The sequence below is a fragment of the Manacus candei genome, unplaced genomic scaffold (assembly GCF_025592945.1).
Source record: "Manacus candei isolate 608988 ecotype Guabito, Panama unplaced genomic scaffold, ASM2559294v1 h1tg000033l, whole genome shotgun sequence".
NCBI classification, from domain to species: domain Eukaryota; kingdom Metazoa; phylum Chordata; class Aves; order Passeriformes; family Pipridae; genus Manacus; species Manacus candei.
Window position 1 is genome coordinate 7,181,477 of NW_026138081.1, and position 20,602 is coordinate 7,202,078.

The following is a 20,602-nucleotide window of genomic DNA, read 5'->3' on the forward strand; positions in this document are numbered from 1 at the left end:
TTTGGTTTCTTAGCCTATCCATACCTGACTTGAGGTTTCCATGTTAGTATTACGATTAGATCGCCTCCGAGTGACTATCACAGAAGGCTTGCGTTCACAAGGAGCTCGATCGTTTGTTTGGCCTCTCGGCAGCTTTCCATCCTCAGACTTTTCCTTTTCAAGGCTCTGCAGGTCAATTTTTCTCACTGGCACAGACACAGGAATGATAAGAGGCACAAGGCTGTTGTCCTCCCGGGCTTTTTTGGGAGCTGGTGAAGAACTGGCAAATTCCACAACACTTTTTGCAGCTGTAGGTCCTGGAGCTGTTACCAGCACACTCTTCTCCTCTGAATTATCCAGCTCCTGAGAAGAAAAATAGATTCCTGAAAAGTTCTGTAGTACTTACATAATAAATCAGATGATATCTCACCTTCAGTGTATATCAAGTTTCTCAATGCAATTTGCAAGCTGAAATGGATTTGGAGGCATTACTGAAGGAAAAAGAAGACTTCAGAGTGTTACCAAAATTTTACGGAATTACTTGAGGACTGTCCATAGTCTCGACTGCTAGAATATTTATATACATCATTCTTAAGAATGATTTCACTACCTATGTTTTGACATTTTATTTTCCAGATAAATTTGTGCCCTGCTTTATAACTTCCAGCAAAGGTTGTTCAGTTCTAGTAATGATCAAAAGCTGCAGGTTATTAATGTCAAATATTGGATTTCTGTTCCAGGAAAGACCAAACCGTGATCATATTTTAATTAAATCTCTCACACACAAAAAAAGCAGAGCTAGCTTTTTGCTGCATTTTTTTTTTCTGACTTACAGGAAAAAAGAAATTTTTCTTATTATAACTTGAGCCTTTAAGTTTTGTTGTCTAACTAGGCTTGAGCATGAAGGACTTATGCTTGGAGAATCGACAAGGTATAACTGCAAGGCAGCACTTTTGGCATTGACATTATGGTTTCCATGTCTGTTTTACTCATGGAAACCCTATCACACTGAGCTCCAAGGATATGGGAACAGAGGATGAGTTACTGGATAAACACACGAATACTCTAACACCAAATGGCTTTAAGTACGGCTACAGATCATTGATTTCTAGTCCTTCAAATTACTATCAACATGTTCATTTCACTCTCAGTTCTGAAGCACTTGCCAGCTCACTTAGAAGCCAGATGTTAAATACAACTTTCAAAAACACCTCTCTCTAGGGATGTAAAAGGTCTTCTTGAGCTCTGATGAAGTGCAGTGTAGAAGCTGAAGAAGATGCTCCTTTTGGTGTTTCAGAACATCTTCCCACCTTCAAGCTCTGTTTGGAAAGCCTTTGGATAGGATCAGGTATGCAAAGTCATCCTCCATCAGAGCCACAATCTATTGAGAAATCCAGCTGAACAGCTGTGTTTTTTAGGTAGAAACTAAGACACATAATCTCTCAGGTATAACAACAGGTCTCCAACCTGGACTTTCAAAATTTTGCAGGGATTTACTGAAGCCTTCAAACAGAACCTATTATGTGTCATAATGAGCACCTAGTCCTGATGAAAAACTGACATGAGAGGTTTTGTCCTAAGGGTTCAGACACAACCCCAGTCATTTCACTGTGGTCGTAGATGAAGAAAGTCATTCAGCTTCACTGATGAGCAAGAGAACATGCTTCAGCTGGCCCATGAAGAGTCAATCCATGATAGCTAGAAGGACACTAGGCTGAAGTCCCATTTTGATACTATATTGAGGGAAGCACAATTGTACTGTCACAACATGCATCAGTCAGAGCCTAGGGTTAGTGCTCTGGTCTCTCTCCAAATGAGAGTCCTGGTAATTTTTATTGTTTTTAAGAGCAAGCAGGTCCACCCTGGAAAACATTAAGCCTTCAAAATATGCCAGGTACCAAGCTTGAGCACGTAAAATCTACTATATCAAGAAGATTCAGGACTGCCTCCTTCCCAGACCTTTTATTAGAGTAGGGCTAAGTGAGCACAGAAAGGTTTATCCTGTAAATGACACTGCAGTTTAGAAGTCTGACTGCTTCTTCACAGAAAGTGCAAACGTCTGCCCCTACCACGCAGTGATGAAACACACAACTGTAAAGCCACGAGTGGCTTCCGCTGTCCCAGATTGCACTTCAGAAGAAATTAATGAGCTCCAAGGACCTGCTTTCACTCCAGGCTGCTGACATACACCTGTACTTTCCCATAAAACTACCGATTTTGGATTTGGAGGGCATTCATGCTGACAGACATGTCTCTAGGACCCACTACTTCGAGGCAGTAAAGGACTCTTGTAAATTTTCATAGCCTCCCTCCATCACTTCAGGAAAGAGAGACTAACAAGGATGCCTTTTAAACACATGAACAGGTCATCTACTGGAAACAGATATCTATGCCTACTGGTCCTGCCCACACCTGAAGAAGCAGCTCACACGTGCTGCTCTCCATAGGCCTCCATTCATCAGGGAAATTGTTGCTGTTATCACCTTATTACTGAAGCTCTAGTTAAACACCTGGAATAGCTCTGGGGTCATCTCCTGACAGCAAGATCCACAGCAGGTAGTTTTGAACCACTGTTTGGAGCAGTGCATTCACACCACAATGTTCAGACCACTGTCAAGAAAAGTCTTGGTTTTAATCAGGTTACTTTTTATCCACCTGATGTAGCTCTCATTAGTGCAAGCACTTTGGCCCGCTTTGTGCAATAAAACAAGTAATCACAATGGGAATATGTGAACAAGCACCAATTCTGACCAATCTACAAACCTCAGGTACTTCCCGTGTGCTACACAGATCTCTGTAGGTCAAGAGTCATGAACTAATTTCCTGACTACAAGGAGGAAATTATGGTAGCTAGTCACACAAAAGATGTCACTTTTCTCTGACTGTACAATCAGCTAACCATGCTCTTTTTATTTTCAAGACTGGGAGGTTACCAGCAAAGGACTCTCCTCCTTAATGACAGGAGAGATGACCCCTTCAGCAGAAAAGAGGAAGGGGAGATCTGAACAGGAGCAAAGGTTGAGAAAAGGCACCACTGGGAACTTAATATATAAATAGTTGAGACATCCTTAAAGATGTTCTGGTCCACACCAGAGCTTTTCTGGCCATGAAAGACCACACATACCTAAGGTTTACTAAGAGGGGACATGACTAATTTTGGAATTAAGCTATTTGTTTCAGATCTCCAAATATTTTCTCAATTGTTTGATTATTCTTAGAGGTAAGCAGAAAGGAGTCTCTGACCAAGGGATGGGACCTTCAGTTTTAGAACTGCTAGGGGATTTCCAGCTACCTCAGCACCCCTGTTGCAGAATTTGGGGCAGTAGGTCTGCTGGATAACTCCAGCAAGTGCAACTTGTTGCACTTTCACTTAGACTCTTGCCTAAATATTGCGGGATGAACTAGTACAGTCCTCCAAGAAACTCATCAGATGCTCTGGCGTTGATCCTGCCTATCCCTCAAGTTGTTTCTAAAAAACTTAGAATTCACAGACAAAACTCAACTGCAACAGCTGGAAGAACTGTTTCAAAGCCACTGCTGTGATCAGACGAGAAACCACACCAGGCTTTCAGAAACACCTGCCCACACAGAGCTTTCTGCCATCATTTTGCATCAAGTAGAGGCAGCTTCTCTCTGCAGTTAAAAAGAAAGCTTGTCCATGAAGGAGTTCTGTAAATAAAACATTTTTTTTTCTTTTGTAGGTGAGTCCAGAACCACAATTCCACAAATAAAACTTTTTTTTTCTCTTGTATGTAGCAGCTGGTGCCCTGGTAACCAAAGTAACCAAAGAGGCCAGGTAACCAAAACCTCTGTCTCCCTTCCATAAAGGAATATTTAAATGCAGACACCCTTTAAGATGACCATTTCAGATTTGAGAAAAGTTTTCTGGCTATTTAAGACAACAAATCACACTGCCCTTTTGCATATAACAGCTATATGTGAAATGAAACCATAAAACTAAGAGTTGAGAATTTACTGCAGCCTGTAAGCAGCAATAAGCTTGCACCACCTGAAAAAAGGCAGGCACAGGTAATGAGCAGCTCTGGTGCAAAGCATCAGTTGTGACACTGCATGTAGACAGATATTGCTGTCCAGAATACTATTTCTGCATAAGATACACACACCTACATTGGAATGTTCAAACAACTTGTTCAAAATATGATGTGTCTTTCATCAACAATTTAACTCCACAGCTTTGTACACACTCTTCATAGAACCATGCAGAGAAGGCTTCTAGGTTGTTTGTAACAGAAGGACACTAGTAAGAGAAGCAGATCACTTTTCTTCAGTAAGCGTTTTCTTTTTCTCCCTTGCATGATATCCAACCCCCTAAAGATGTAAAATCCATCAGACCTCAGGTAAGAATTTAACATCCTTCAAAAGCTTATCCTGAAGGCCTGAACAGATCTAAACATAGAGTTCTTCTGCTAGTGCCATCATGGAAGCAAACAAGCTGCTTGCATAACAGCCAAGAACAAAAGAGCATCTGTCAAAACACTTATCTGTTTGGTCTTTACATTATGAATCAAGCTGCAAGCGGACATGCCTTCAAATGGCCAATTCCTTCCTTCACCTCTCAGGGCCTTTTCCTAGATGCTCTATTTGCTTTTTCTTGCCACTCTGTTGGTGATCAGAGTGCAATGTGAACTGTAGGCCTTCTGCAATGTAACCACACAATGGCTGGGAAATGTATGAGCAAACAGACCACGCTACTAACTACTACTAGTTTTCTACCAAATCTGCTTGTTCAACTGGAGTTAAGAGCAAAAAGGATTGAAGGCAGCATCAGTCATCAGTTACTGTTTGCTGCTTGCTGTGAAGGAGATGAAGCAGGCTATGGATATTCACCACATTGTTTTTTAGTACTGTTTTTTCACTGAAATAGCACATTCCTCTAAGGAAGAGATGGGCAAAAACCAGCCACAAACAAACTAGGAAAAAAAAAGATGATGAGAACAAGACTGGGAATAAAATACTCTTCCCTCTGCTGTCTGACTGAGCAGCAACACAAGTGGCAAAAACTGTAGGTAAAAGTGGCTCATGCCCTAACATCTGTATTTCATCAGCCTTTGGCAACAAAGCTTCCAAGGTAAAGTGTATGGTTACTTCTCGTGACAGACACTCAATGAAAGATTAGTCAAACCACTACTGTAAGAAAATCTTCGAAAAACAATCCCTCAAAAAACTCCACCCAACTCCAAAAATCCCTTGCCTCCCCCTTGGGTAGTTAATTTTGAACTCTTATCATCTTGCCATATGGAATATATACTGTACAGTTTAGACTGATGGGATGCCAAAAGGACAGGAGAGGTGAACTACCTAATCAGCCAACACCAGATTTCTTCCCCATCAAGCCCTACAGACAGTCTACAGGCAGACTTTATTCTCAGGTCATTCTCAGAAACAAGATGCTGCATGAGACAGACTTTTGTTATACCTGGTATAAGTTCTTCATGTAAGTGAGGCTTTCTCAGGCATTTAATATTTGGGAAATATTGAACATGCATTATGTAATTTTTAGAGAGCACAATTTAGAAATGCTTCAACTGCTGAAACTGAAAAACTGGCAGGTAAGCAGCAGTCTTTTAACAGAAAAGGAAGAGAACATTAAATTGGTAAAAAGACAAGTACACTGCTTATACTTGTCTCTCAAAATTCCTGACACCTTGACACCTAAGATGAAAACATCCATATTTTGAAGTCCTGGGCTAAAATCACATTCAGTTTTAGTGAAATAAAACTGCCCTTAGGTGGTTTCATTCCATTAGATCTCCGCTCTCCTGCACCTATGAATTACAGTAGTTGAACTTACATGCCTCCACTCCAGAGCTGCCCCTGCTGTACAGTTCAAGATACCATCCTATCCTGCATATAAACATAAATTCCTTTCATTTCAGCCCTATTTTGTAGTCTAAAACATGCTATATTGGTTAGGATGTATACCTTACCTTTACATTCTGAAGAGAAGCCAATTCAACAGCTTTTTGGGCCAAAGTCAGCAAATTGGCTTCTTGAGAAACACGTCGTCTCCGTCGAGTACTCTGGATTACACCACCTCTGACTCCCTGAAAATCATTAGTTCTCTGAGTGTTTTCTTCAGCTGCTGCTGCCTGCTTCTCCTCATCTCTACCGTTCTGGGCTGGGGCTTGCCTGTCTGTTTCCATCTGGCACTGCTCACTATTGACCAGGACATCCTTCTGCTCCAGATCCATTCTTTTGGGGTGCGAAAAGCCACTTTTGTTGTGGGCCAGTGATTCAGATGGATGCTGTAATGGGACCTCTTGCTGATGCGATTGCCAGTGATGCAGAAATAAATTGCCAGGTTGTTCTTCTGCCTGCTTGGAAGTCAACACTTCTCCTGCAGATGTCAGCAGGACACCTTCTTTGGAGAGTCTCCGTGACCTTCTTGGAAAGGGAATCTGGGTCTGAGGTAGCACAGTCTGTTGATTCTGCTCTGTTAATGCCTTGAATAGTTCCTGGTTCCTCTCTGTTTGCTGAAACTGGTGTGCCACCATATGATGCTGAGGTGCTGCAGCTGCCACATGAGGCTGTGCTATGGAAGTAGTTTGCTGCAACCCAAAGGTTTGTGCAGCAGCCTGCTGCTGCTGCTGCTGCTGAGGATAGAAATTTTCAAACAGCTGTAGCTGAGGAAGAGCTTGCTGCTTTTGTTGAGCAGTAAATGCTGGACTGGAAGAAGCTGGGGCTTCTTGAAAGACATGTAACAACTCAGGAAGACCTTGCTTTTGACCTTGGTGACCAAATGCAAGTTGGAAAGGCTGCAATGGCAGACTTTGATTCTGCTGCTGCTGCTTTTGCATTTGATGAAAAGAATTCATTTGAGCTTGCTGTCTAACCAGGGCTTGCTGTTCCAGCTGAGCCTTCTGGGACATCATCTGCTGGACAGCATCTCCATATAAGTCCAGCTGTGACACGAACACTCCTTTCTCTTGATTTCTTTTAAGGGCCTCTGGGTGGCCATAGAAGCCTGGGGCACCAGCATTGGAGTGAGGTCCTTTTGGGTTGCCTCCAAAAACCATACTGTGGTTCCACACTGAAGGTGGAGATTGCCAGTGGCTGTCACCCCTCTCTGGCAACCGGTTTCCCATTAGTGAATTCTGCCATTTGACAGCTGTTACTGACTGGGGCATCATCATTGATTCTCCCCTATCTTGATTGTAAACAGAGTTCATCAAAGCAACACTGTTGGGTGCACTTGTTAATCCTCCTGTGTGAGGAATCTCCATAGTTTGGGAGACCGGTATATTCCCTCCATGACCATAGTACTGTCCTTCCTTAAGTTGCTGCTGTGGTTCTTTTGACAACACACCTATTTCCTGCTCATTAAAATAGGCAACTCGTTTCCCAGTCCTTTTGCTTGAAGACTTTTGCTGAGCCTGAAGATTCATGGTTCAGCCTATTCTCTCGGCTGCATGCATAGTATTCACAATCCACCCATCCCTAAGGCTGGGGGAGGAAAGGCACAGAAGTCTCTCTTTTCCATTCAGTTTTAGTAATAAAGAGCAGGAAAGAAGTCCAGAGGAAAGTGCATTCGCTTCCTTTTTCTTTGTGTGCTTCTCCCACTTCTTTTCACTCCTATACTTTGTGGTTCAGAGGTCAGTAGGGTCCACTTAGTTACAGGTCCTGAAATAGAGAAGCATTGGCAATGAATCATCACCAGACATAACTGGCCTATGAACGTTCAGGCGATAAGAAACAATGTTTATGTCTGCCCTGTTTCCCATGGAAATGAAGACCAGGATAATATAGGTAAGAAACAATAGATCTGACCTGCTACAAGAATGTAAACCAAAACAACTTAGTTTTACAAAACAGATATCACACTGTACTCGCATGATGCAATTCCCAATTGCACACAGACTTCTGACTAATCACTCAAGCTCATCCTGAAGGTTTTTCTCTTAAACTCCCTCTCATCTGGCCAGTTACTTCTATGTCTTCCAGAATAATCTGTTTCTAATCTCAACTCAAAACCACAAAACAAAAAAACCTTCATGGCTTGCCAAAAGGCCACATTTCCCAAAGACCTTTACAACACACACATGCGAAGGCTGCAGCCAAACACACAGCAAGATGCTCAATGCAGTGTTCTGAAGGAAGGGGACAGGCAGCAGCTCATTAGTCACACTGCTCCCCGCTCCCTCCCAGTCATTACAGCTGCTTTCCAATTAAGAACTGCCCACCAAACATCCAAGCACTGGAGACAGGGCCTGCTCTACCTATTGCTCTCTCAGATGTTTTCTTCAACAGCTGAAAGCAAATGCTCCTGCTCAGGTCATACCGAAAAGTAGTTCAGGCAGAATGTTACAGCTGCTCCCACACACTGGCAAATATCTGTTACTGTAGAGCTACAAATATAATAGAAGAAAGCCTTTCTGTAACAGGCAGTCTAAGACAATTCTACCCTCTCACCCTCTTCTTCCATAGAAAAAAAGCTATCCACAAACTCTAAGAGCCTTGCAGGATTAACGTCTAATGTGTTAACATATACACCAGTATTTCTACTAGGACACTTAAAACGCTTTAAAATGTTTTGTTTTGAATTTAATTAAATTCTTAAACTACTACTACTAACATTCAAGTTATTAAGAGCAAGTCTCTATCTTTTTAAATACGTACTCTGTTCCACTTCAGTTCACACTGCCAACATATTTCAGAAAGATTATAACAAATCGTTAAAACTTATTGTTGTTACAGCCCTTTTGCTACATGATCAAGTTTCTCTTGAGTGGAGCAGGTAAGACTAACACACATCCACTCCAATGAAACCTGCAATCCATTTATCTCTCTTTAAAATGAAAAATAATAAACAGATTATATAGCACACTGAAGTCCTGTAATCTGAGCTTCCTCTAAACAGATATGGACACAGTGCAGTACTGAGGTGGGGTTGGAAACATGAGGAGGAGGAAAAGACAAAGAGTTTCAATTAACTTACACAACTTCCACCTCAGAAGCCAAGCCTGGCTTCAGTGCTACTGGAACCATGGGACTGTGTTTCAGAGTGAAGTGAGTCACTTCCTCAGGCTGTTACATAGCTGTTCCCCCACGCTGCCTCCCCCTTCACCCTGGCTACAAATCATGGACTCCTGCCACCTCCTATTACAGAGCCAGGGCATTCCTCCCTCCTCTAAGCACGTCTCAGCTCGTTTTCCAGGCCTCTCTAACCAGGACGAAAATAACTCCAGGAGAAATTATGGACACGTGAGATGGAAAATTCTCTCTAAACTGCAACTAGTATACAAGCAAATACTTCATAAAGTAAGTTTTTCCTATTTCAAAACTTCACTAGGAAAGGAAAAAAACATCTTACAGCAGGAAACAAATCCCTGGTCACAAAAATGTAGAGGTGGAAAGGTTGCTATATGCCTCTCAGAAGCATTAATGTTATCCTCTCTCCTTGGTTTTTGCAGCACTGTAAATGTATCAGTGCTAACAGCTAAATCATAAGACCTGAGGAAATACTACTAACAGTGGTTTCTGACAGTCTTACTTTCTGAAATCATCACAAGCTGTTTTTCTCTCCAAACTAGACAACCTTGTAACAATTTTCCTTCCACTGATGCTTCTACTTGCTTTTATATTGATCAGTCACATAATTCTGATAAAGACAATGCAAGGTTTTCTGTGATAACCAGATGTTATCACTAGATCAAATTTTACTCTGTCAGACAGCTTTCTGAAGTTCTGCTGTATATTTTCTACACCTTGAGGAAAAATGTAACAGTAACTGCCAAAAAGCTGGCATTCAACTTCAAGGGTCCATGTTTTCAACCTGTCTTCAAAAAATTTAAAAAGAAGAAAAAAAGAAATTAAAATTAAAAAAAAAAGATCACAAAAAACACAGTTGATGTTGTTCTTAATAGTGGTGGCTGAGATTTGCAGCTACCACACAGACAAGTATTCAGAAGACCTTTAGCAAAAGGATTCTCAGGTTAGTGAGAAAGCATTGCATTAGCACAGCTTTCCAAACCTCCAGTTGTGTGGACTTTGGCTCTGTTTTTTCCATTACTAGATAAGAAGCCACCAGCAAGACCTAGCTCAGACCAGTTTACAACTGCACTGATCTGGGAAGAAGATAAAAAGATGCAAAGTTTAAAATTAAGTTCAGATATAACCTAAAGGCAAAGGAGAATGTACAACTGAAGCTGTTCTTCAGCACAAGACCCAGGATAGTGAAAAGGACATTACCAAGGAAGAAAAAGATTTAAGGTACTTTGAACAAGACATGATTACTGAACATCCCAGTTATCCCAGTTACATGCAAAAATAACTATATCCTAACCAAGCAATCACCAAGAACAAAATAGGATTTGGTGCATCCAGTATTAGATGGTAAAAGAACACATCATAAAACCAGCTCTTTAGAAGTTCTTTCTATATAGAAAAAAATGAAGAAGAATATCTTTTATGTCATCCTAATAATAATAATAGTCCATAGTTTAAGCTGCAGTGATAAATGTTCAAGCTGTAGCATGACTATGCTTCAGGAAAGCTCACACTTGGCAGCTTCACTGGATGAGCACTGCTGGCTCTCTGACTAAGCAGGCTTCCCTCCCTGAGGTTGAGGGATTAGCTCACGCTATCATCATCCTAGCCAATTACCAGCTTTGGGCCTGTGCTGGTTTAAAAGTTAACCAGCAGGGGGAATGAACCCAACTCAAAGGAGAGATTATAAGTCAGAATAACAATTTATTAAAATAATACAGTAAGTACAATAATACAAACAAACAATTGGTCTCAACCCACAAAAACCCAAATGTATAACCCAGTACCCTGGGGCCTGAACAAAGTGGTGTTCCTTGGGCCCTGTTTGAGTCCAAAGTAAAGGGAGAGGGGAAGAACCTGCTGGTGGGAGAGCTGCTGCAGTCTGGCCAGAACTGGTGATCGCAGTCCAGTGGTGGTCTAAGTCTGGTTGAGAGCGATGAGATGCAGCCGTCCTCTGGATCCCACGAGTGGGTTGAAAAAATGTTCCAAAACTCCAAGATTATATATCCTCCAGTTCAGGCAGGAATGCTTGGTACTCCCCTCAGGGCGGGGAGTTCACAAAGGGTGTGAGGACAGAAACATCCTTCTATCTCACAGGCCTCTTAACACCTAGTTTATAGCCTGAGGAGTCAGGCTCTATGGGTAGAGGGTGCGAATAGTCTATTGACAACAATAGTCTAGTTTCTGGGAAATGACATGGAAGGCTATAGAATACAGTTTTGGGTTACACCCACCATGCTCTATGGGCAGAGGGTGCGAATAGTCTATTGACAACAATAGTCTAGTTTCTGGGAAATGACATGGAAGGCTATAGAATACAGTTTTGGGTTACACCCACCATGATGAACTGATCTCAGCTGTCCTAACTAGGACAGGGCCTTTCTTTTCTTTTGTTTTATTTTAATTTCAGCACAAGAGTCAGCCTGCAGTAGCACAGTAAAATGCCAACACACTTCCAGCCTTAAGTGTGCTTTGGAGCAGTACACCCCTGACCACTTCTTATCTTTGAATAAAGCACAAAGCCAGTTCCAATACTGTAATTCCCTGAAGATACTGTGTCTTACCTCCAAATATACTGAGGTGTTATCATACCTTGCACTGCTTTTACACTGCACAGAGAAAAAGGAGAACCTAGTATCAGTGTATTTTGTTTTAATAATGCTAAGATTTGACATGCAACATCACCAGTTGTTTTCACTTCCAGGAACTTCTGACATTCAAGAACATCTCTTGAACTTTCTTCAGATGAATATGAATTGTACGTCACCTCCTTTAATACTGTAAATATTTTCAGGTTTCTAAGGAATTTTTCATATTGCAAGGCTTTCTCTTCTAGACCTAAAAAGAATGTCAAATTAGATACACATACACCCAATGGGCACATATGCAGTATTTTCTGGAATGAAATGAAAAATACATAAGCAAAGTAACCTATGGGACCGTACTGAAAAAGGTCAGAGCTAGCATTTTTAGCTAAAACTTCTCCAGTGTATCTGCAGTACTGCCTTAAAGAAAATCATAAAAACAAATTAAACACCGTGTGGGCTACGTTCAGGCAGAGCATCTTGAAGGACTTCCTCAAGTACACAACAGAACTGTGGAGGAGTCTCTGCCTGTATCCAGGACATTGGTTCTAAAATTATAAAGTCCTTTCAAAGCAGAGATATCTGAGAAGTGCAAGGCACAGGCACTCAGAGCCACTCACTAGGCTGGTACCAGCCCTGAGGACCCATCGGCAGATTTTACTCAACCCAAAGCAGAATTGTTTAGACATCTCTATCCATTGCAACCGTCTTGTCCCAGTTTAACATTAGCCTGAAGAGTTTGCCATAAAACCTTAATTAAAGGTTATTTGATTTAGGGGACAAATTAAAAACACTCAACTGCAATCATTTAATGTAAAATATATCTACCTCTCTTTAAAACTTGTTGCAGGTATACTTAATATCCACCCACCATTATTGCAATTCTGTAAATACCTCTTCACTAAGCATGTGTATATTTGTACAATTTCACATATCATGACCTCACACACTGCAATAACCTTAAACTTTACTCTTTAATTCACCTGTTGAGGGCTGTGCTGTCCTGTGCCTTGTTTAGTCCATTTGCTGTACCACCTGTATCTGGCATGATAAGCAAGTTTAAATTGTGCACACTCCTCATCTCCTTTGAGATAATTTGCACACAATTCTCTGACAGAATGCTGCAGAAATGACTCAGGAAAGACTCTGACTTCTCCTTAAACCTCAGTAAAATTAAGGATTCGGTGCTTATAGACCATCTTCTATTCCACCATCTTAGCTTTTAAATTCCTCTATTTTAGTTGGGTTTTTTTCCCGTAAAATAAAGTGCTCCTGGGTTCTAGCTAATGTACATTCTCAGCCTTAACTACAGCAATGCTGTCACAGTTCCTTACAGGAAATCTGTCAAATCAGAGTGACAAGAATAATTTCTCACTAAGTCCTCCTGCTGCCAGCAGCTGAAATTATCTATCTTCCCTGTAAGAACCTCAATCACTTTTAATGATGATGAACAGACTCCAAGAACAATTGTTACACTTCAGTCAAATGCAGAAAGCTACTTGGTGTCCTTCTGACACAGTGCAATCAAACCTTCCTTCTCCAATTTGCTCATTATTATGGTCAAATCCCACATTTATGAAACACAAAGAATCATGACACATTTTACTAATGAGGAACAGAAACAGAGGAACTAACTCACTTCCAAGATCACACAAAAGGAAGGTCAAAAATTAAGCACAGAATAAAGGATACTAGCTACCAGTTCCCCTTCAAACCTACAGGAAAACACAGGTTTAATTAAATCTACCTGTAAAAGATAAAAATTGGGTGTGCCATTTACACATGTGCAGAAAGAGCAAAAGAAAATTTAATTTCTCCAGTGTAATAGCAGGACCGAAGAGGTTCAATAAGGTAGGTTTTGGTTCTTTGTGCTTTTAAAATGACTGAAGATGTACAGGGCATCACAAATAAGAAACTTGTTCCAGCTGACAGAAATTTGCCCCTATAGAACCAGCAGCACCATTTGCAACAGTCTTGAGTAAGAACTGAGAAAGGGAAGAAAACATGGCACAATTTTTGCATTTGATAAAACATTTACAAACCTTATTGCACATATCCTATGCTTATTCTGCTGTATATGAAAACAGCTTCAATCCCTCCTTCTAAAGCCTCTCCTGCACACTCACTTTGTCACATTTTCTTCCAGACAGTTAGCTACATAAAAATTCCTGCAGATTGTTTGCAACCTCCTACTCACCACCTTCAGACACCTTGAACAGGAAAGGTAACAGAACAGAAAACAGACCATGTTTGTAAATTCTATACATCAAGCACAGCAATCTATCTCCTGAAGAAAGGCGGGAGAAAGCTCAAAGCAACCAAGAAACACAACTGTATCCGAGACAGTCAAAAACATAAATGGAAGGCGATGGTTTTACATTCCTGTCACCTTATCCCAATGGGTACGACACCTAGAATGCCTATCTCTATACAAAAGAGCAGCAACTGAAGCCCAAAGTGAACAAGCAAAACCAACCACCTGAACAGTCTCCAACTAAAAGAAGCCTACTACAAAAGAATGTAAGTAGGTATCAATCATTTAACCCAGTAAGAAACTAATCTAGATAACTGTATCACCTAGAATCAATAAAGGCTATGAAATCAGGAAGGCTGACTTGTTTCTGTAACACTGCATAGCAAAAAAAGGAATCCTACAGCATACCCATAATAAAGGCAAAGAGATGAAAGGAAAGCTGCTTCACTGACAGACAGACAACAAAAGGGAAAGCAGAGCATCCAGGAAGTTTGACAACTTCCACAGTTTCCTGAAGGTGCTTGCCTGGGGCTAGCAAACACATACCTAAATTAGTATGCATGGCAGATATTTATAAGCTACTCAAATTTTCACTGATCACTGGCCCATTTCTATTGCAGAGAAAGACTGTGACTACAATGAGTGAGCACAAAGGTGCCTCTGCCCTGAGGGCAGCATTGTTAAAAATACTTCGCTACCACTTTCACTTTCCCATTTTCAGAGGCTGGGAACTGATAAAGCTTTATTAAACCACTGTACTAACCAGAGAGTCAAAAGTGAAATCCATCAGCTCTGTGAGGTGAAGCATGGGAGACAACAGTCATACTGAAGGACTTTGTGCCAGCAAAGGTAGATTGTATTGTGCCACCAGATGCAACAAACTACTGCTCCAATCTAGACCATTCCTGACATTCAGCACCAGAGTTTAATTACCCACAGCAAGCAAAATAACACAAAGTGTAGAACTGCCATATTGTTTGGGAAAAATACACATACCCAAACAGAAAAATACGAACTACACCTCATGAACTATTCAATCCAAGGAGAAATACAAATCCTACTTCAATAAAATATTTTGGTCTACAGTAAAGGATATAATAAAGGTGAGGCAGTGAAAATGCACTCTCATAAACATTATTTAATTGAGTGGTTTTCTGTTCAAATGGTCTTCAAGTTCACCAAACCATGCCATCTGATTCAATTTGGACCTACTATTCACAACCATGGACTGGTTTGATTTATCCCCATCACCACAATTTTCCACATTCCATCTAAACACACAGATCCATTCCAGTATGTACGACATCATAGAGAAGGATTTTGGGGTTTTGAATTACAGGGTCTGAAGCATCACAGATGCACCTCAAAGAGAAGTTTTCTTTCTTCTAGAGTTGTGTACTATGAACACTCAAAAAATAAGCTATTTTTTGGGTTGTCTTCCTCAATTCAAGGTGTAAACTTGGTACAAGTATTGGAGGCTTGCTTTTCAAAACACACTTGAGATTTTCCACATAATTTTGTTTTAAAGGATGAGAAAGAGACAAGAAGTTGTTACAAAGAAAATGCCCATTAAGTGTTGATTAGTCTTGTCCTTATAACAAACAAGCCAGACAAAACCTGGCTTACACAAATAGCTCCACCAGAACAAAATCAGCACAGATAAAGAAGAAAAACTAATAAAAAGACAAACTGAAATTTTAAAACTTAGCAAATTATTAAACAAACAACAAAAGAAAAAACAACAAACCTGATTTATTTTTAAAGGAACTGACAACATTGTTTCTATCAGCTACTGAAGAGGTAAAAGTCAGATCCTCAATTTCATTTCTTTTCGAGCAAAACTTTGAATGGTGTTTCCAAAATAATTGAAATTTTGGAACCTCATCTCATGAAAACACACAATTCATGATTTACACCAGACCAGTCTTTCATCTTACACTATGGGAGAGGCAGCTACATAAACCAGTCTTTTATAAATATATATGCAGGAAAGCCCATCTTTACAAATGGCTTTGCAACACAGACCAGGCTTATCCTTTAATAAAATAGGTACGTGGTACATTTCTTAAATTGGTTAATGTTTATAAACTGTATATTGAGCTTAGGCATATTAGCTATTATAACATGCCATGATAAACACCATGATCTGAAGAGGTTGAGGCAGCCTTAGAGTGCAGAATGAGCACAGCAATTACAGAGTAGGACATGCTGCTTTCAGGCTTTATAAAGTTACATGAACACTATTCTTTCCCACTGGAAATGCATTAACAGTTCTAACTGTAAGCCCTCAGACAGCTATTTTAAGCTTTTTGGTTTGGAGCTGTCAGGGAAGGCAGTTGCTAGCAACAGAGAGACCAACACTCCAAAATGCAGTAATCACAGCAGGCTCCGAAGTCAGAATGGCAAAGAGCAGGCCAAAAGATTTTCCCTGCCCTCGCATTCACATACCTGACATAACCACAGTGTGTCCTTCACTCCAAATGCCTCTACTGCCACAAACACACCAGCTGCTGAATTGCATGGACACCCCAGAAACAAAGCAAATCTGTCTGCACCTTAGCCCTGAGAAGAAAACACATCCGAATGCACTGAGCTGCAACAGGAAAGATTGCTGCAAATTCAGGTGTTCCCATCTCAGCCTCTCCAGCCCAAAACTAGGCATGCATAGATGTCCAGTGCATGGAATACCACGGTTTGAGCGCTCCACAGATTCCTTCGAGGTTTTGCAAGAGGTAATGGGCTACAAATAAGGGAAGAGAATGGTGAAAGCTCACAGACACGATGATACTTTCCATTCCCAGGGGCTTCTTCATGAGCAACTGAAATGCACTTAATACCTAAGCCATAGCCCTCAGCATGGACATTCTTAACACCATCAAGCAGGCATCATCACTCACCCAACTCTGGCTGGAGAAGAGCTGAGACTAAAAGTACAGGCAGAACCCCAGAGGATCTGGGATCAGTTTCCAGCTCTGCTACAGACATGCATCTTAAACAAGACACTTCAGACTGGTTCATAAAATGAGAATAATACTTGAAACCCAATACACTGATATTAGTCTGAGGTCAAAAAAGTTGTATTATCTTTAACAGAGCCATTAACAGCCTGGATGAGGATTCTTCTACAAAGACTTTAGAAGTCTAATTTGAGACATGATGCAACCAGGGTAGTGATTACCAAAGATGAGTGAATAAGCCAAAAAATGAAGGAAAAGGGTCACACAGTAACACACTTGTTCTTTTGTCATACGCCTGCCTCTATCTCACTTGACCCAGAAATATCTTTGTTTATCAGCAGTTATCTAAGCTGAAGCAGTACTGACCTTGGTTTGCCTACACTTTTAGCAGACAGATGATAGTATTGACTGAGATAATCTATTATAAAACTACCCAAGCAGTCAGTCTGTAACAGCACTGACAGGGCATTAGTCCAAATTTCTAAAATTATGTCTTTTAAGAATTCCTGCCGTCACTGTTGACTATAAAAGGGTCTTTTTATTGTGCTGGTCTGTTACAAGGTACAATAAGTTCTCAGCCATGACTGAGGCTGTCAGGCATTACAACAACGCAGCCAAGTAAATGCCCACTAATACCGGGAGTAGGAACACTGAAAGACATGGGCAAGTATAATCATTACATGGTGAAAAACAGCAAAGTTTTAAGAATCCAGGGGCCCAGAGAGCACTCTGATTTCCTAATCTTTAATAAAGAACCAAAGCACTCTCCAAGCCCCAGGATTCAAGAGTTCCCTGCCAGTTACCTGCCAGACACCTGCCCAATATCCTCCTTTTAGGCACAGGGATTTCAGTGGATGAAGGAAAGAGCAGATGGTTGGCACCAATACTGGATCAAATACAAAGCTCTCCCATTTCTGTAGTGGTTTATTTGTATCCTTACTAACATTATGAAGCACTACCACAATGGGGCATAAGTGACATCAGCCTCATACTGATATATATTACTCAGAGCAAAGTCAGAAGCTTCCTGAAGATTCAGCTCAACAAGCCTACCTGAAACCAAACAAACCGCTCATCCTGCACTTTTTAACTAGAAAGAAAAAGTCATTCAATAACAGCATGAGGAAAGCTCTCCTCTATTAAGAACCCTTACAAAGCTACTTTAAATTGAGTAAAAGACTCAGTTCTTAGTAAAACACAAAATTAAGGTCACAGTGATTAAGTTCAATACTGCAGGAAAAACTTAAGTTTATTCATTAATCCACCTGAACATGGAATTCTATGAGTGTTAAGCAGATCAGAAAGCATCCTGCACTTACATAGTCAACTCTGTGAGTCCTGGAACAACATAAATACATTTTAATTGAAGTCATAACATTTTGGGTCAGTAACACCACACTACACTTTGAACAACTGTATTTGCTAAAGATACAAACTATGTAGTTGCTATTAACAGGAATATTAAGTCCCTGCAATTTGGGAAAAAAAAAAAAAAACCAAAAAAAACCAAACAGGTCATAAATAATTGGAAAGCCATACAGCAACTCACCAGAAAAGCTGTTAAGAGGATCTGTGCTAAATACCTGACCATCTCCAAAAGAAATCACTAAGAAAAAAAATAAAATCCCTTACATAATATAGTTTTCACTTTGGAATGAAAGGCTAATAAACTAATCATGTCTTTCAGTATAGGGATTCCATTAACCTGATCCTCTCACAACAAAGAAATTCTGTGATTGATTCTCCTTCATAATCCATAATGCATCTAGTCATCTAGTTCAAGGCTAGGCTGGATAGGGCTCTGAGCAACCTTGTCTAGTTGAAGGTGTCCCTGACCATGACATGGGGGTTGGAATGAGATGATCTTTAAGGTCCCTTCCAACCCAAACTCTTTTGTGATTCTGTGATAGTAGATTCTAAAGGACTTTTCCACACCAGCTAGATAGCACTCTCTTTATTTTAGACAGGTTACTAATTCAGTTTATGTCCCACAGTTTCTGATGACTTTAGTATTTTCAGCAAATCTCCAAACAATAAGAATGAACATCCAGTCTCTCATCATCAGGCTGACATTTGTTACACAGTTCTTCCCCATTTGGAAAAGACTTAGGAATCAACCAAGGCAGAAAAACATTCTACCAGATGTTACACTGCAGACAAATTTCTCTAGGGAAAAGTAGTTGAAGTAATTTGTCCACAAACAAACCTGATGTTATTGGAATAGTCATCATTTACATAATACTTCGCAACAGTTAAAGTAACATATTAACACCAATTCATCCAACCTCACCACATGGGTCATGTGCCACATTCTGTACTTTTAACAGGTAAACAAAGAGAACAAAGCAGCCTGTTTTGCACTAAAAAGCAAAAAGGCAGCCAACAGGAGATTACTCTTCTATAATTACTTGATCTCAGTTTTGCTCACAGACTGCATTTGCAAGATGTCAGGTAAAGCAACTTCATTTTAAACAAATACACCATAATTCAGAAACTGGTATAGAACATTACACATTAAGTATGCCGTAGAAACTCTCCACGCCCTGATGTAAATGTTAAGGCTATTTTGATATGAAAGTCACAATGTCTTCTAAAGCACATGAAAGTTCGCCCACCCATATCTGAAGAAGAGCTCTAACATTAAAATATTCATGTCAGTGATCTCTAACCAATCAATACTCCACAGATGGAGTGTTCTACAGTGCCTCTGCACTGTCCACAAGTTCTGCCTGGGCTAAGGGCAAGGGCTCTTCCCCTTGCATGACCAGTACTAGTTGGGGCTTTTGCATTCTCTTTTTTTAAGAAAACGACAACACTAGCCAGGTGTACTCTTCTTATTGTCCATGGCTTCATTTCTTGCACTGTAGTACAGAAACTGAATTACAGCAATTTCTACTTTACATGGTTGCATGGCCTCATACTCAAACTATAACAGCATTATATACTCTTAATGCACTTAATCTGGCAAGGCCTCTTTAAGGGATGGAACTAGTATTATACCCATTTTACTGAAGAGAACTAAGTCTGGGAGAGAGAAACTCTGAAATTACTTGCCTGAAGGTCTGTGACAGAGAAGATAACCTAACTCAGCGTCAAACTATTGCCCTACCCTTTCAATCATCTTTAGACTCTTACTCTGTTTGAAATCCCATCCTAAGGATGGCTAAAGTACAGGTGTAAACCTCTCCAAAACATTTCTTTCTATGTCAGCCCACCCACAAGACTGTATGCCATGCAAAATAATAAACTCAAGATAAGCATGTAGCAGTCAATGCAGGTTTATTGTGGATCTAAAAATACTGTCCTAGCTTTTATTAAAGTTGTCACCTATAAGGCATATGTCCATAGTGATACACTAGCCTTGGCTGCAGTAGTGTCCAGGGGACACACAGAGCAATCCAGGATACTAGGCAGGCCTATTCAGATGCAATCCTGACACTGTTATTAATTTTGACTAGGGATTCCGTAACAATGCTGAAGAACTTCATCAAATTCTTTCCCTTCATGCAATTACAAATTCAAGTGAAGAACGAAGGGATGGAACATACTAATTTTTAGCTATATGTAGATTAACTTTGATACATATTTTCATGTGTTTACATCACTTATAATCACCATAAGCATAAAAGTACACTTTGGAATCAGAGAATTAAAAAACAGAGCTCTTAAATCTGTAAGACAGTGCTTTTAGCAACTACCACGGCATACATATTCCTCTCATTTTTGCCATCTCCTTCCTGACAACCATTCCAAGGGAAAAGAATTTTTGTTCTTTTCCCACAACTGCAACATCCGAGGCACCACAAATAAGAAACAGTTTT

General features: G+C 40.4%; 1 protein-coding gene across 4 annotated transcripts in view; it reads right to left on the reverse strand.

Moving 5' to 3' along the window:
• MIDEAS (mitotic deacetylase associated SANT domain protein) overlaps window positions 1–20,602 on the reverse strand; it is a 62,106-nt gene that overhangs the window by 21,137 nt on the left and 20,367 nt on the right. For all 4 annotated transcript variants that reach the window (XM_051791521.1, XM_051791519.1, XM_051791520.1 and 1 more), the window contains exons 2-3: window positions 5,928–7,620; window positions 25–342 (exon numbers count right to left, since the gene is read on the reverse strand). In XM_051791521.1, the coding sequence (XP_051647481.1) occupies window positions 25–342; window positions 5,928–7,385 (1,776 nt within the window). In that variant the 5' untranslated portion in view covers window positions 7,386–7,620. The remainder of the gene's footprint in view (window positions 1–24; window positions 343–5,927; window positions 7,621–20,602) is intronic.